The 15,897-nt window shown below is 41.0% G+C and overlaps 1 protein-coding gene across 15 annotated transcripts in view; it reads right to left on the bottom strand.

The window, feature by feature from the left end:
- PLD1 (phospholipase D1) overlaps window positions 1-15,897 on the bottom strand; it is a 205,714-nt gene that overhangs the window by 115,158 nt on the left and 74,659 nt on the right. For 9 of the 15 annotated variants that reach the window (XM_072752219.1, XM_072752217.1, XM_072752221.1 and 6 more), the window contains exons 2-7: window positions 15,205-15,395; window positions 14,821-14,948; window positions 10,129-10,274; window positions 9,815-9,920; window positions 8,326-8,391; window positions 638-696 (exon numbers count right to left, since the gene is read on the bottom strand). In XM_072752219.1, coding sequence (XP_072608320.1) covers window positions 638-696; window positions 8,326-8,391; window positions 9,815-9,920; window positions 10,129-10,274; window positions 14,821-14,948; window positions 15,205-15,364 — 665 coding nt within the window. In that variant the 5' untranslated portion in view covers window positions 15,365-15,395. Of the gene's footprint in view, window positions 1-637; window positions 697-8,325; window positions 8,392-9,814; window positions 9,921-10,128; window positions 10,275-14,820; window positions 14,949-15,027; window positions 15,396-15,897 lie in introns of all 15 variants that reach the window. The other 6 variants (XM_072752223.1, XM_072752226.1, XM_072752225.1 and 3 more) reach the window with 1 other exon arrangement.

Genomic DNA, 15,897 nt, shown 5'->3' with positions numbered 1-15,897 from the left:
TCATTAAGTAAATTTTAATCTCGTTACCTAGCATAAATTTTACACACTATTTTTTTAATCATGGAAATGAGTGATAAATAGCTAACTTTTGTAAGTTATTTAAAGAAGGGACTTGATACATTTGATTTTTTTTAATTGAGGTATAATTGACCTATAACATTATACCAGGTTCAGGTGCACAGCACATTAATTTGGTATTTGTATATATTGCAAAATATCACCCCAATAAGTCTAGTGAACATCCACCTCTATACATAGTTAAAATTTTTTATTGTGGTAAGAACCTTTAAGATGGCTTCTCTTAGCAACTTTCAAATATGCAATACGTTTATGTCTAATGCTTTCTCCCACATACCATATTTGCTACCTGTATTAAACATTCCTAATGTTGGGCGAGGGGAAATCTGTGCTGTAAGGCCCTAAGAAGGAGGATGGAGCAGTTGCTACCCTTGTTCAGTAATAGCAAGGTACCACTCTGTATAAATAGACCCTCTGAGTGGCTCTGACTCTGTTGGGAAGAAAATAAGCTAGTAGCAGGCAAGTCAGGTAAGCTCTGTCACCATGGCAGGATGGTCAATCAAATGGTAATACTTATCAGCTTTCACAATTCTCTTTAAGATGTAACCCTGGAACTTACATGCCCTTTGGTCCCAAATCATGGATGAAAGACAGCTGGCTTATATCAAGGAACTCTGTCTGAAAAGAGGCCAAAAATCCATACTTTAGGAAAGCAGAAAGAAAAAAAGATAAACGTTTGCATTTGAAAACAATATCCATCAGATACTGCTACATTAAACACATCTGGGGAACTCCACAAACTGGAACAATGGCATCGCCCTGAAAGAACGGATTCAAAGTGTATGCAGAATTAAAACACAACCAGGAAAGTGATGTGTGCTCTCAAATATACAGACAAGATGCTCAAGAAAGTTGCCAAGGGGGATTTTATTCCCAAAATTCTCCTGTGTTTTTGTTGTTCGGGAAAGGGGATTGTATGGCATAGTGTACATACAAATAACAGTGGTTATATGAAGGCAGTGATGTGGGTGCCAAGTTCTGGAAGGTGGAGTAGACTTGGCATGAGGAAATGGGAGATGGAGGTGGAGATGGGACATGGAAGGTGTAAAAAAGGTCATTGGGTGTACAGTTGGGCTATAGTGAGCAAGATGAACAGAGTAATGTACAATTAAATGAAGGGAGTTTGAGGAGATCTTTGAGCATGGAGAATACCAGAATGTTTAAACACAAATGAGATAAAATAAGGGGTGCCTGGGAGGCTCAGTTGGTTGAGCATCTGACTCAGGTCATGATCTCAGGGTTGTAAGATAGAGCCCTGTGTCAGGCTCCACGTTCAGTGGGGAGTCTGCTTGAGATCCTCTCACCCCCTCTCCCCTACCCCTCCCCTACCCCACACTCACGCTCTTTAGAAAAAAACAATAATAATTTTGCATAACAATAATATAAAAATAATTTTGTTTTTAGCAAGGAGAAAAGGAAGAGATTTTTCAGGCCCACCTTTACCATATAGATTATGGGAAGATGATGACAACATCAATAGCTAACATTTACTGATTGCTTAATATCTATCTGTTGGCCTTATACCGAGCATTTTTCATTCATTATCTCAGATCGCTCTGCAAGAAGTGCTATTTTTCCCCTTGTACAGAAGGGAAAACTGAGCAGGGATAGGCAAACTTTCTCTACAAAGAGTCGGACATAAAAATTTTAGGCTTTGTGCTTCATGTGCTCTAAGTACTGTAGCATAAAAGCAGCCATGGACAATACATAGATGAATAAGCATGGCTCCATGCCATTCAAACTTAATTTATGCTTATTAAAATACAAGTTTACTATGCTTTTTATGTCATGAAGTATTCTTTTTAGAATTTTCTTCAAACATTAAAGAATGTAAAAACTATTCTTAGCTCATGGACCACACAAAAACAGGCAGTAGGCTCAATCTGGTCCATGGGCCATAGTTTCCAAACCCCTGGTGTAGAGAAGTTAAATAAATTGTCCACGATAGAGGTGTCCGGGTGGCAGAGTCAGTTAAGTGTCCAACTCTTGGTTTCTGCTTAGATGATGATCTCAGGGTCATGAGATTCAGCCCCAAGTCAGGCTCCACACAGCATGGAGACCACTTAAGGCTCTCTCTCCCTTTCCCTCTGCTGCCACACCTTCACATGAATGCTCACGCTCTCTAAAATAAATAAATCTGTTTTAAAAAATTGTCCAGGATAATACAATTAGCAAGGGATAGAGTCAAAATTAGGTCAGACCAGACAGTATCTTTAAGACAAAGCTGCAAAAGTAGTAAATCATTCACCACGAGTGTTAAATGAAAATGTGAAAGCAGAGGGGAAAACCAATGGACATTATGTAGTTCTCAGCAGATATACAAGTTTTACGTCCTGTATTCCTTGAAACAGCTAGAGTCGGATATTTCAGAATTTTCCCTAATTACAATTAAATTACAATGCTCCCCAATTAGAGAATTTTCTCTAAAAGTCACCAGAGTAGGCCCAGATCTACCAACGGTTGTACGTCATGTACAACAGCATTAACAGAAAATTCAAACTCAAAAACATATGCTCCTGACACCAGGAAGCAGAGGGGAGACCAGACATGGAAAACATTCCCTATCAACAAAGATCTGTGGGAAGAACCACAACAATTCCATGTCAAAGTAGGTATAGAGGGAAGGTGGCCACTTCCCAACTGACGTGATACCTCAGAAGAAATGGCATTTGATTTAGGCTTCTACGTGGGATTAATAAAATGAAACATAAGGCTTTCCTTAAAGTTTTGTATATGCGACTGAAAATAATCTAATGTTAACCTTGTAAGCAAAATAACGACAAATCTCTCACTACTGTCAGTCCTTACCCAATTAAATGCTTCCATTTCTCAGGCTTATTTGAGGCAGAATTTAAAATTCAGAAAGACTGAAAAACCCCGAATTGAACAAATTCTCACATCCAATTTTTTATAAAGATTTTATAAAGTCTTTAGGTTTCATTTCTCATATAAAACGTTGTCATTCAGTACCATTTTTTTAAAAATCTGATTTAGGGAAATGCTTCTAATTGGAAAAATATAGTAATGCGTATATTATTAGAAGTGATACTGTAGACTTTGAGGATAGAATCAATCCAAAATGTTTTAAAACCCTAAGCCACAACTTCTCATTTTATCTCTAGGGAGCAGAGAGAAAATGTCAATCCTAGTTTACACTGGAAGAAACTACTACAGTGGTATAACTAATTTATATGCAAAGCTACAGAAGAGTTAAATGGACAAACAGGAAAGGAAAAGCAAAAATCAAGGAAACCATTTATCTAATACCTGGATAGTTTCTTATTCATATAGCTCCTATCATTGAGTTGACAACAGAAGTATTCTTTGAAATAATTCAGAAATCATAACTTTAGAATATCATAATTAAATTGCAACGTGTAAAGAATTTCATTAAATAAAACAAATACATATTAGCAATGCAGAAAATTTAAAGTTGTGCACCAATATAAAACTTAAAATGATCCTAATCACTTCAGCGTGACTGGGGGAGATATTTCAAGAAACAACTACCCTATTATAGGCCAAAAAAAAAAAAAAAAAGAAAGAAAGAAAAAGAAAAAATCTCAGGGACTTTATGTTCTAATACAGATTTATCAGATTAAAAGTAAATGCGGCAAGGTCAACTTAGAAGCAAACCCAAATAACACAATGTGAAATTTAACAAAGATTGTGTTGCCCATACTTCTCAGTGCATCTTTAGTGATAACAATTCCACTCTGTATTTGCACAGGTGAGTCTCAAGAACATGACTTTACTGATCAATGTAACTGGACAATATTCCACAGGGCTTGCTATCTCTTTAATAATGTATTAATCAACATTTTTTTATTATTTATTTATGATAGTCATACAGAGAGAGAGAGGCAGAGACAAGGCAGAGATAAAGGCAGAGGGAGAAGCAGGCTCCATGCACCGGAAGCCCGACGTGGGATTCGATCCCGGGTCTCCAGGATCGCGCCCTGGGCCAAAGGCAGGTGCCAAACCGCTGCGCCACCCAGGGATCCCTTAATCAACATTTTTTAAAGATTTTATTTATTTATTCATGAGAGACACAAAGAAAGACAGAGAGAGGCAGAAGGAGAAGCAGGCTTCATGCAGGAAGCCTGATATGGGACTGGATCCCGGGACCCCAAGATCACACCCTGAGCCAAAGGCAGACGCTCAACCACTGAGGCACCCAGGTGTTCCAAAAAAAATTTTTAAGACTATTTATGTATTTATTCATGAGAGACACACACACACACAGAGGGGGCCAGAGACACAGGCAGCGGGAGAAGCAGGCTCCATGCAAGGAGCCCGATGTGGGACTTGATCCTGGGTCTCCAGGATCACGCCCTGGGCTGAAAGCAGCGCTAAACCACTGAGCCACCTGGGCTGCCCGAAATTTTTTTTTTTTTCAAAGGAACTTGTGAAAAATATAATTGAATGCTAGGGAAACAGGGAAGTAAAGGCTCCAATGAAAAAGGGATAAGCCATTAGCCCAAGGGGTAAAAACAAACCCAGGAAATTACCTGGCAATCATGTATACACTGTTCCTCTACCTCATGTTTGCACTGGAAGGGAAGGGGCTGTTCAGAGGCCCCCCCTTATGCCTGAGGTAGCAAAACTTCAAGCAAGAGCCCAAGTGGGAAATTCTCAGAAGCAAGGGAGACAAGAGCATTGGGTTGGGCAGTCCCCTGTGGTGGGAATGGGAGGTAGGCTCACCTATTCCAGGAAAGCCTGCCTTCCAGGTCAGACAGTGAACACAGCCCCATTGAAAAGAGAAGAGACCTCATCTGTGGAGGAAACGGAGAGGCTGGACTCTCCCAACCCTCAGGACTCAATCATGAGAAAAACAAGACTTCCCTTACTTTGCAGGTGCAGCTGTTACAGTACAGCCTCTCTTGGCTGACATGGAAATACCATATACATCTTTATTCCTCTTTACCCACTCTTCCCCCCAAACTAAATTCACTCACCTTACAACACAAGGGAGCTGCGAACTCCGTGTTATTAATCTGTGGGGTGTTTTATCTTCAGATTCCTTACTTCCAAGAGGGTGATTAGCTTGAAATTACCCTCTAGGAGGTAAGGAATCTGAGTTACGACAGTCAAATGATTAGAAATATCATCCTATCAACCTAGGACACTTCTCTTGGAAATTACACGTTTTGTTCCATTTCTAGATTTTAATCTTCAGCTAGAAAAAAAGTACATTTACTGTTCCTGATGACTCTTCCTTTAAATTCCCTGCAAGCTAAGCATTTTCCTGTTACTAATTAAAATGCCAAATAAAATAAAATAAAATAAAATGCCAAGCTATGGCGCCTGGGTGGCTCAGCCTAAGCATCTGTCTTAGGCTCAGGTCATGATCCCAGGGTCCTGGGATCGAGCCTCACATCAGGTTCCCTGCTCACTGGGGAGTCTGCTTCTTCCTCTTCCTCTGCCCCTTCCCCCTCCTCATGCTCTCCCTCTCTCTCTCCCAAATAAATAAAATTAAAAATAAAATAAAATACCCAGCTAGTGGGTTCAGTAATAGAGCTAGCACTAATGCAATTTAGAATATAAAAGGAATCCTATTTGAGACCTTGCATGTTACAACTGAGTAAACACATTCCTGTTTTAAAACCTATTTATGCCTTGAGGAGAATGCAAAGACATTTACCCCTATTTTACAACTGAGTAAAGAAAACAGGATAAATTACCAATCATCTCTGAGGCAATTATCTGACGTTAAACCCACTAAAACATAAGATACTGTGTTCTTCAAAACTTCAAGGAAGAAAAAAGGAATTAAAGAAGTCATTCTGAAGAAAAGAATTCCTGATCTGAATATTAACCTAATCAGCGACCATTTGAAAATAAAATCTGTTCATGTCTGGTTTCATCAAAATTTTATAGAAATTAGAGACATGATCCTATCTGAGCCCCTGACCTACGATTCATGCTCTCCAGCCTAAAGACCCAAATTAACTTCTAATAGGCTTGTTTTACATTTATAAAAATATAAATTAATTATATGTAATTGTATAAAAATAACTTTTAATAGGACTTTATAGATAAGAGTTTTAATATTTCTCATAATTATCAAAGGACACACAATGATGCCAATCTAATTTCACAAATATGAGGCAAAAGTCTGTAAATCTAATCTCCAGCTCAGATTACATTATGTGAAAGTTCAATAATGTTAGAAAATTAAGACAGATCAAATTGTGTCTAATGTCTGAATCACTCTGGAGAATTCTGTCCTTGGGGTAAATAAGTAGCCACCAAAAATGTGGAGTAACATAGATTTGGTCAGCTGTAACCAGGTCTTTCCTCCCAAAGGAAAAGTTTAAAAGACATTCTGGAATTTCTGGATCTTCTGAGGCTCAACTTTGGAAAGATTTTTATGACTAGAAAATTAAAATGAACATTTTAGAAACTGTACACTTTCTTTAATCAACATCAGAATCCAAAATACAGTGGATTTTGCATTGCTTTCTATATGTAGAAAGACTCTGCAATTACTATTCTAAAGCCAAAGAACAGTACCAGTGAAGTCACAGGCAGGCCATAGAGAGAAACACACAGAAAATCTTTACATCCTAGTACTAGTACACATTTAAATAATTCTTTATTAAAGAAAACATATTTGACTTTCGGAGAATGGGAAGCAGAGTTTTTAGCAGTAGCAACAGTAGCTATAGAATTGTAAATAATAGCAGTAATATCCTTACTCATGAAACTCTCAAGATGCACATTCCTGAGTCCTAGAGAAGAGAAGAAATCCTGCCATCATCCTTCTCCTGAGATCCTCCGGTTGGACCCAAGTTGCTGGTTTCCTGGGAAAACTCTTCCAGGATCATGAAACCACAGACACTCCTTCAAGTCCATCAAATATAACACCACAAACTGCTGCGGAAGGTGGGCCATGGGCTGGGTACTGGATCATTTGTGTGTGGTGACCAGGGGGCCAGAGGACCAGCTGGGAGCTTGCCCAGCCTCCAGATAACACCCTGGCAGGCAGCAAGAAGGCTGGCTGGCTTCCTTCCTTCTTTCCTTCCTTCCTTCCTACCTTCCTCCCTCCTTCCCTTCCCTTCCCTTCTTTCCTTCCTTCCTTCCTTCCTTCCTTCCTTCTTTCTTTCCTTCCTTCCTTCCTTCCCTTCCCTTTCCCTCCCTCCCTTCCTTCCTTCCTTCCTTCCTTCCTTCCTTCCTTCCTTCCTTCCTGATTTATGTCTTTGAGAGAGAGAACGTGCACATGCTGCATGCCGAAGGAACAGCGGGAAAGGGAAGGGACGGGGAGAGAATCTCAAGCCGACCCTGCACTGAGTGTGGAGCCCCGTGTGGGGCTCAATCACAGGACTCTGAGATCATGACATGGACAGAAACCAATAGTCAGATGCTGAACCGACTGAGCCGCCCAGGTGCCCTTACCCCCTCCCTGTTTAAGTATTTATGTAATGCCATTCTCTAAACGAGAGGCCGCATCTAGTAGGCCATGACTGCCTACTCTTAATTTATGCACATAAACCATATACATACGCTCAATCCCATGGCAGTACGGTTTACACATCCACAGATACGAAAATACAATAATCCAGCACATTCTCAGTTACCTGGACCTTTGGATAAGGGAAGGTTAAGCCTTCAAAGACACCCCTTCAAGACCCCTAAGAGGACTGAGGGTATTGTGTTCTGAGAACTTCTGTCAAGGCCCACTCCCCTCCTGCTTGCCAGCTCTGTGCCTCCCAGCTGCTTGTAAGCCCCACCACCTCTTTTCTCTTATTTCGAGAGTTTTTTCTCTCCCTAGCTTTTCCCATGCTTCTCACTTTCACATGAAAAGACAGGCCTTTTATAAGCATCACGGGCCGATCAGATGGCCAACCAAGCAGCACGCCCTGTTTAAGTTGCCTATTCAACTCTGCTCAGCTGTTTTCATCACTTACTACTCAAGTGTTTTTTCTTCAGGGTTAGAAATGCTTTCAGGCATTATTCTGGAAGCCTGAGGAGAAAAGGACATTGATTTCCAGATAATCTAACCTGGGGCAATGTTTTAAGTTCATTTGAATCTACTGCGCTAGACACATTAATTTCTATTTGGCATTTTTGAAATAACATTACCATGAACTAAATTATTGCTCTCAAATCAATTTTGCATTCAGATCATTAATTTTAACTTAAGGAATACGCAGGACTGGATTCAAGCACTTGTGTTAATAAAATGACCCAATATTTAGCTGATTTTATAAGGTATTTCAAAATAAGTCACTGAACAGTACTTACTGTCGCGTGGTAGTTTCTATACATGGGCATTTTTAGTAACTTTGTCAAATAATCTTCCAGTTGTTTCTGTAACACAAATATATTAGATGAGAGATAACAGTGACAGAGACGTGATCACTATCTTACCTTAACTTCTGCAAACTTATTCAATTATTCATATTATCACTGGACAAAGAATCTTGAATAGCATTAAGGAGTTATTTCCATAGTTCCCCTGGACCATCATTCCAACTGTTTCTTGTTACTTAGCATTTCACATGCTTATGCTTTTTATAACTGGCTGACAAGACCCAAGCTGTATATTCTTTTATCCTCCATAGTTTTTTTTAAGATTTTATTTATTTATTCATGAGACACACACAGAGAAAGAGAGGTAGAGACACAGGCAGAGGGAGAAGAAGGCTCCAGGCAGGGAGCCTGATGTGCGACTTGATCCCAGGACCTGGGGGTCACGCCCTGGGCTGAAGGCAGCGCTAAACCTCTGAGCCACCCAGGGATCCCCTATCTTCCATAGTTTCTAGCACAGGACTTGTCCCACGGTGGACGGTCTTAAGGCATTTGTTGATTTCATAAAAAACCTGAATTTCCTGAATTCTAACACTGAATTTACTGGTAGATCTATTATAGGTTTTTTAAAACAGCTGTTCATGGGGGAAAAAAGGAAGAGATTAAGAAGAAGTTGTACCCTGATTTCAAACATGTTTAAATGTGTGAGGGCAACGTCAATCATGTCGACTATGATCACGAGTGGAAGCACTAAATGTTAAAAGTCACAGCTTCTCATTTTCAACTGCATTCATATAAGTGCCCAAAGAAACCCCAAACTGTAGAGTTTTATAGATCCAGGTATCTTGGAAAATACTTATTCTAGATCCCTAAAAAGGATTTTAAACAAGATGACAACTATACAAAGGCAAAATCAAATATCGCTTTCAGAACATAAAAGTTTAGAAAACAGAACTGACATTTACTTGTTAATTTTCTAGTAAAAAACAATCTCCTACGCTGTGTGCCACCATCCCACTGAGGTGGAACACCTGCTCCTGGGGCTTCTGTCCTATTCCTCTCTGGCCCTAACGGCCCCACCTATCGTTAGGGAATGAGACCTCACATATATTTAGGACAAGCTACTACAAAGTCTCGAGCAAACATTTGGAAATATCTGCTTTTAAACAGTAGATCTCAAAACCCTCAATGATGAGCTCAATCTTGACTCACAATGAGCCCAAAGAGACTCTTGGTGGGAGGACAGCTTCTTCATAGAACACTCCCCCTTCTTCTGGGAAATACAACCTCCCTCCCCAGGTCAGATTGGCTTGGGGAAGAAGTGCTGCCTAACAAGTTCCAGGGAAACCAAACCAACCCCGGGGGAGGGCGGGTAGGATCACGAGGTGATAAAAGTTGCAGCTAGGCCCCCTCACCCCAGGAACCACCATGTTTCTACAGCGCTGCAAAATATTCGGAACAGCAGAAGTCCGGAAAGACGTACCCTTCTACCAAAGAATTGTTCTTCTCTGATCATGTTTTCAGATGAACGGGGCAAACTTGGCATCTCTCGAGGCTCTTCTTTGACATTCTGTCTTCTAAACGTGTGTCTAAAACACACATGCAATGAAAACATCAGATTGTTCTTTGAATAATATTCTTCTACTATCTTTCATAAAATGGTTTATTTTTAGAAAAGACTATTTAATAGAAAATATCCACTGGCGATGGACAAGTTAACCCATAATATCGATAAAATACTCTTTCCACCCAACTTGTATACTGGGATAACCTTGTAATTAATTCCGCAACAGTTACCTTCTGGTAGGAATGGGGATTCGGATAAAAGCTTTGTACTTGAGCAGCTCTCTGTGAAATTCTTGAAAGTGTTTGAACTTCCTCTTAACTTGCCACTTAAATTCCCCATGTGTTAGTTCGATAGTGTAAAGATTGATACTCGGTACCTGCAGTGATCAATAAAAATGATATTTTAGATAACAACAAAAATTCTAAAGTCTTTCGATGAACAATAGCCTAAATTAATAAATAACATGGAAGTACCCTTAAATCCAGCACACATATTTTGGGTTAAGTACTTAGGCAAGATGTTTTCTAAAACAACTGATTACAGAAATAACATTCCCTTAAAATGTTCACTTTATAATATATAAGACAAACTCTGAACCACACCAAAGACAAACTCCCACAAATTATATTGCTCCAAATACAACACACACACACACACACACACACACACACACACACAGCCCTAAGACAAGAAACCAGGTAAGGGAGACAATGAGTGAAAACCCTGATTAGTCATCAGCAGTAATTTTGCTTGTCTAAAAGTATAAGCTGTGAATAGACAACTTGGAGAGGGTGAGAAGAAAGCTAGGAAATGGATTCTAGGAACATGACAGGATCTCGGTCCACTTCTTGCCCTTCCCAAATGACATGTACGTCTTCTCCTCCTAAAACATACTCCAAGGTCTCTCCTTGTCCACAACATCTCCCTGCGCTGAAGCATCACCACTAGTGACCAGCAAGGGACAGGACAATTAGAGGGAAAGAAGCAGAAGATTTTCCTACACACAAAATACTTTTCCCAATTACTCAACTAAAATCAATTCCCATTTAAAAATTTTAAAATATTTCTTATTAAAATGCAAATATACTGACTAGGGAATTATTTCAATCCGAAAAACCAACAGACCCGGGGGATAGTTTTGATATAGTACAAAGTGTTAGGAGACCGAGGGATGTTCATAAAGCAGAGGAGCTCTCGAAGGAAGGTCCATGAGTTGTGGGGCGTAGAGATAAGGGGATGGGCAGGGCAGTGGGCGCTGTGGGTGGGGATCTTGGCCCCTGCTGGGAGATTTAGGCACCACAGGTGCTGGAGGCAGGGGAAAGTAAATGTCTCCTTCCCTCTAGTTGATTCAGCTCTGCTGCCAGCAACCCCATGTGAGATTCCTGGCCCATTGTCATTCACTGCTGATGTTTGACATACTTTGCAAACTTCCAAAGTATGACCACTTTGTGAAGATGTAGCATATAAAACATGAGCACGAGAGGTAATGCAACTTGTGCTCTGAAGTCTGGAATCCAACCAGATCACTGGTAAATATTCAAATCGAGCATTTGCTTTGTCTCTAGTTGGGATTTATGACAATTACTACAACTGGAAGTTGAAAAAAAAAAAACAAAAAAACAATTCTGGGGTTCAATATTATATGCTGCCTTTTACTTTGGCCAACATTACAGGCATCATCCTCCATCATGTTTCACAGAGAAGAATGCAGGGAAACTCAGAGTGGCCAGAAACTTTGCATTCAAGTGAAAAACGCTCAATTTAAGATGAGCCAAATAAACAAGAAAAATTAAACAATTTAGGCAAGTGGCTAACACTTCCTAGGATTGTATTTCCCATTCTATGAAAACGGAATACTTAGAAAACACTGCAAATGTCATGTTTTATCCTTCACATATAAACCCCAAATTTCATACACTAAACTTCTTAGCAACTGCGAGGCAGGATGGTACCATGGAAACGGGCCATCGCATCCTTTGTGAAGCTGTTAAAGGTCTGAGACCCCGTGGTGCAGCCTACGGGCTGTGAAACTTGAGCCAAAGGTCACTTCTGTGAGACAACAGCCCAGCAGAATTATTGGAATTCTTTGGAATTGGGATCATTTGAAGAGTCTTAACAAAGGAACTGCTTACAAAGACATGGTAGGGGTAAGGAAACTGTAAAGGGAAGGACAGTAACCTGGGACTCTGAAGGTATCCCCAGCCCTGGAGGGACAAGAGGCAGAATCAGGTACTGGAACAGGGAGGAGAAAACCGTGGGAAGACGGCTGCCTTGAGGGAAGGGGTGCGTTGGTCAAGGGACAGAGCCAGCCCAAGGTGACCCCACTCTCCACCGGCTGAGCCCTACCAGAGGACAAAAGCAGAGGGCGTCGAGGGGCAGAGCACAAGGTGGAGAAGGGGGGGAGAGGGCACAGGAGGGCAAATGGAAGGTCCCCAGCCTGAGAGGGCCCTAATAACATCTGCCTCGCTGGGCTGTCATGCAGACGAAAAGAGAAATGCCTTGCCTTGAGTGGGCACATAGAATGTACTCGGTACTTAGAAAAAAGTATATTCTTATTTGCCTGGAATCACATATAAACTGCATGAATTTAGTTCATATTTCTTAGTAAACTAAACACTAAGTAGGATAAAGATGACCCTTAGCTTTCTCACACAGACTAAGATTAAACAGAACAAAAGCAAACGCACTAACAGAAGAACACAAGCAAAGAGAAGTCCCTGACTTGGTGACTTGCATATTCATCTTCATGAAGAACTTTTCAGAGACATCTAATATTAATAATACATAGTATCATACAATGTATGCTTATTTAATACTGTAAGGGGCAAGGCAAGGCCACCCCAAGATGGGCCACTTTGGAATGAAGATTACTTTGAGTTCAAAAAGCAATCAAGGGGCACCTGGGGTGGCCCAGTCGGTCAAGCATCAGCCTTCAGCTCAGATCATGGTCCCAGGGGCCTGCGACTGAGCCCCACACCGGGCTCCTGGCTCAGTGTAGTGTCTGCTTCTCCTTCTGACTCTCCCCCAACTTCTTTCTCTCTCTCTCTTGCTTTCACTGTCTCTCAAATAAATCTATAACATCTTAAAAAAAAAAAAAAAAAAAGGCAATTAAAACCCAGGAGATCCAGGATAAGCTCTTTATTTCTTCTTCAACTGCCTAGAAAGAATTTAGCTAGAGGACTTGCTCCAGGAAGAAGGCTGTCACCACAGATGACTACATTATACTATGAACTAGGTACAGTAGACAGGAAGGAACCAGCAAGGCCTGTTTGATCAAAGTCCTCTGTGTCCCATTGTCCAGTGGCTCAGCAAACATTTATTTACCAAACATTTGCTTTTTCATCTCCCTGTGAATTGCATTCCCTCTCTTTGAAGTCCCAGACACCTACCCAGTTCTCTGGAGTTCAGAGTGACTACAGACCTCATTTTTGCCTGTCTTTGGAATTTCCACGCCTTTGTGGATTCCCTGTACATAGGCAATTAAATTTGATTTTCTCTTATTAATCTATCTCATGTCAATTTGAGTCTTAGTCTGGCTAGAAGGACTTTTGGAGGGGCCAAGAAGTTCCTGCTCCCCAATAATATAATCTATAATACTCTTGCATAATACTATGTATTATTATTATTATTATTATTATTATTATTATTATCAAATCCTCATAACAAACCTGTTACATCCATTATTCACATGAGAAAATGGAGAAACAGAAAGATCAGGTAACTTGCTAGAGATCACAAAACAAAACCAGAATCAAGCCAGGCAGCCTGGCTCTGGAGTCTGCATTTAATCCTCTGAGCATGCTCACCCTCTCTCAGTCTGAAGGCTGGTAGGCAAATTAAGCAAGCAATGGTCATCTCAGAGACATTTCTGAGTGGGTTGTGGTCAGTGGTGTATCAGGGAGGTATAGACTCAACTCATACAAAGAGCCTAAAGGAAAGGCTGCACACAAGGGTGGGTGGAAAGTAGGACTCGAGGTATGTCTGCAAGCACAGGGAGGGCAGGACAGACCACCAAGCAAAACTACGAGGACCAAGGTAGCACGTGCCACCCTGCAAAAGACAAGGAGGAAAGGCAGGCAAAACCTGCCTCTGGAGAAAGGTTCTTCTCACTTCCCACGAGGCAGGAGCCAAGGTGGCCTTACTCTGCTAGGACCAAAGCTTGACCCACCAGCCTGCAGCAACGTCCTCTACTTCTCAGACTTGACCTCTGTGATGTATGGTCAGTAACAGAGCAAAGGCAACTGCCCTAACGGCCTCTGGTCCCATCCGTTTCAAACAGTGATGCTTTGCTTAATGAAGCCATCTTCACGCTCGATGCCCTTCCAGGACTCAGAGAGAAAACCTGCAAACGAGGCCTAACGGGAAGGTTGCTAGGAGCAAATCAGAGCAGCAGAGGACGCCGGCAGGATTCTCTCGGCAGTGCTTCTGGGTAATGACACTGGCCAACCTGGCATCGTGGCCTTTTTTTCTTCCAAGAGTCAGCTGCCATCATCATCTTGCTAAACAAGCATCAGGAAAGCCAACCTTTTCCTTGGCTTATAGGTGGCATTCTAGGTGTCCACATTAAACAGAAAATTGGGAGAGAAGAGGACTAGGAGAGGCACTCGGCATTTTATCAAACTTATAAATTGCTTTAGGGACCTTTTGTTTTGTTTTGTTTTGTTTTGTTTTGTTTTGTTTTGTTTTGTTTTGTTAAATAGCATTCTCCAGAATGAGGAAAAAGGCATAGGAGAATAAAGACTAAATGAAAAGCATAAACTTGAGAGGCGATGAGGACTTAGAAGTGATTTAAAAAAATACATCTAAACACACAGTCATAAAAACATAAACACACAGTCATAGCTACGAGGACGGAAAAGGGAGGTCAGTGTGTTGATTCATATACATCGACTAATACAAGGTGAGTCCACAAAGGCTCTGACCCTCGTCGTAGACGTGAAGCGCTCCACTTCCAGGACTTGGGCTTGTACTGGACAGCCGGAGAGATACGTCTGTATGTTAGGCTCCTTAAATCCTTGAGTCTTATAAATAGCAGAGAAAGGGATACACGCTAAAAAACAAACCAGTAAACACAGTTATTGCAGGAACACAAGGACATTGCAAGAATACCCGATATTAGCATGACTTGCCTTTTTATGGGCCGTTCGAGTCCTAACCTGCCACAACGAGCAAACCGCTAATGAAGCGGCCTCAGCCCAGGGTAAGGACAGCAGCAGGAAGATCAATCATTTGCTGGTTATTTCAAATCTGCGCTCTGTCAAGCAACCCCGAGCAACTCTCTTCTCGCTCAGACCATCAGTCTTTACCTTCCTGTGTCTTGGGATCGCCGGGAGACACATCGTAATCCACCTCTTCTCCCTCGAAGTGCAGCTCCCGCGTGTCGAGATTTTCTATCAAGTTACTCATGTCTGCAGCGATTTTCTGCAGTGCAGAGGTGTTTACTCTTGGCTCATTTTTCAGGGACATGTTGGCTTCCGACAGGGCAAGAGCAAAGGGGCTGGGGAAACAAAGGGGGTTATAAGGACTTAGTATTTTGGTCAAATAAAACCCTATTCTACGATATGAATCCAGGCTCAGACACAGCATCTGGAAACAAGACAACTAGCTCTGTGTGAGCCCCAGTCATCTCAAACAACCTCTTCCTTTATTCTCCTGTTTAACATTTAAAGGATTCCTGGCTTATAAATTAAATTGGAGTGAGATCCTTAATCACAAGCGAGTTAAGAAAGAGAAACACTACATTGAATAAATGCCAACATATCTTTCATCCAATTTCATTAACTTGGATAAATGAGGACAGACTCCAGGGAGGCTGGTTTGGGAATGGTGATTCAGAGAAAAAGCAATTGATTCTTAACTCTAACAAATACGTGGGGGAAGAAAGTCCTGTAGAAGTAAGCACCTCTAAATATTTTCTAAAGAAAAGTGAGGGCATTTTACAATAATCTCAATAGGCAGATTTAAAATATTTTCATGGGAGCATAACCTTTCTACATTTC

Source organism: Vulpes vulpes, chromosome 3 (assembly GCF_048418805.1).
Source record: "Vulpes vulpes isolate BD-2025 chromosome 3, VulVul3, whole genome shotgun sequence".
Classification (NCBI taxonomy): domain Eukaryota; kingdom Metazoa; phylum Chordata; class Mammalia; order Carnivora; family Canidae; genus Vulpes; species Vulpes vulpes.
Note: the sequence above shows the minus strand (reverse complement) of the source record. Positions and strands in the feature narration are given on the sequence as shown.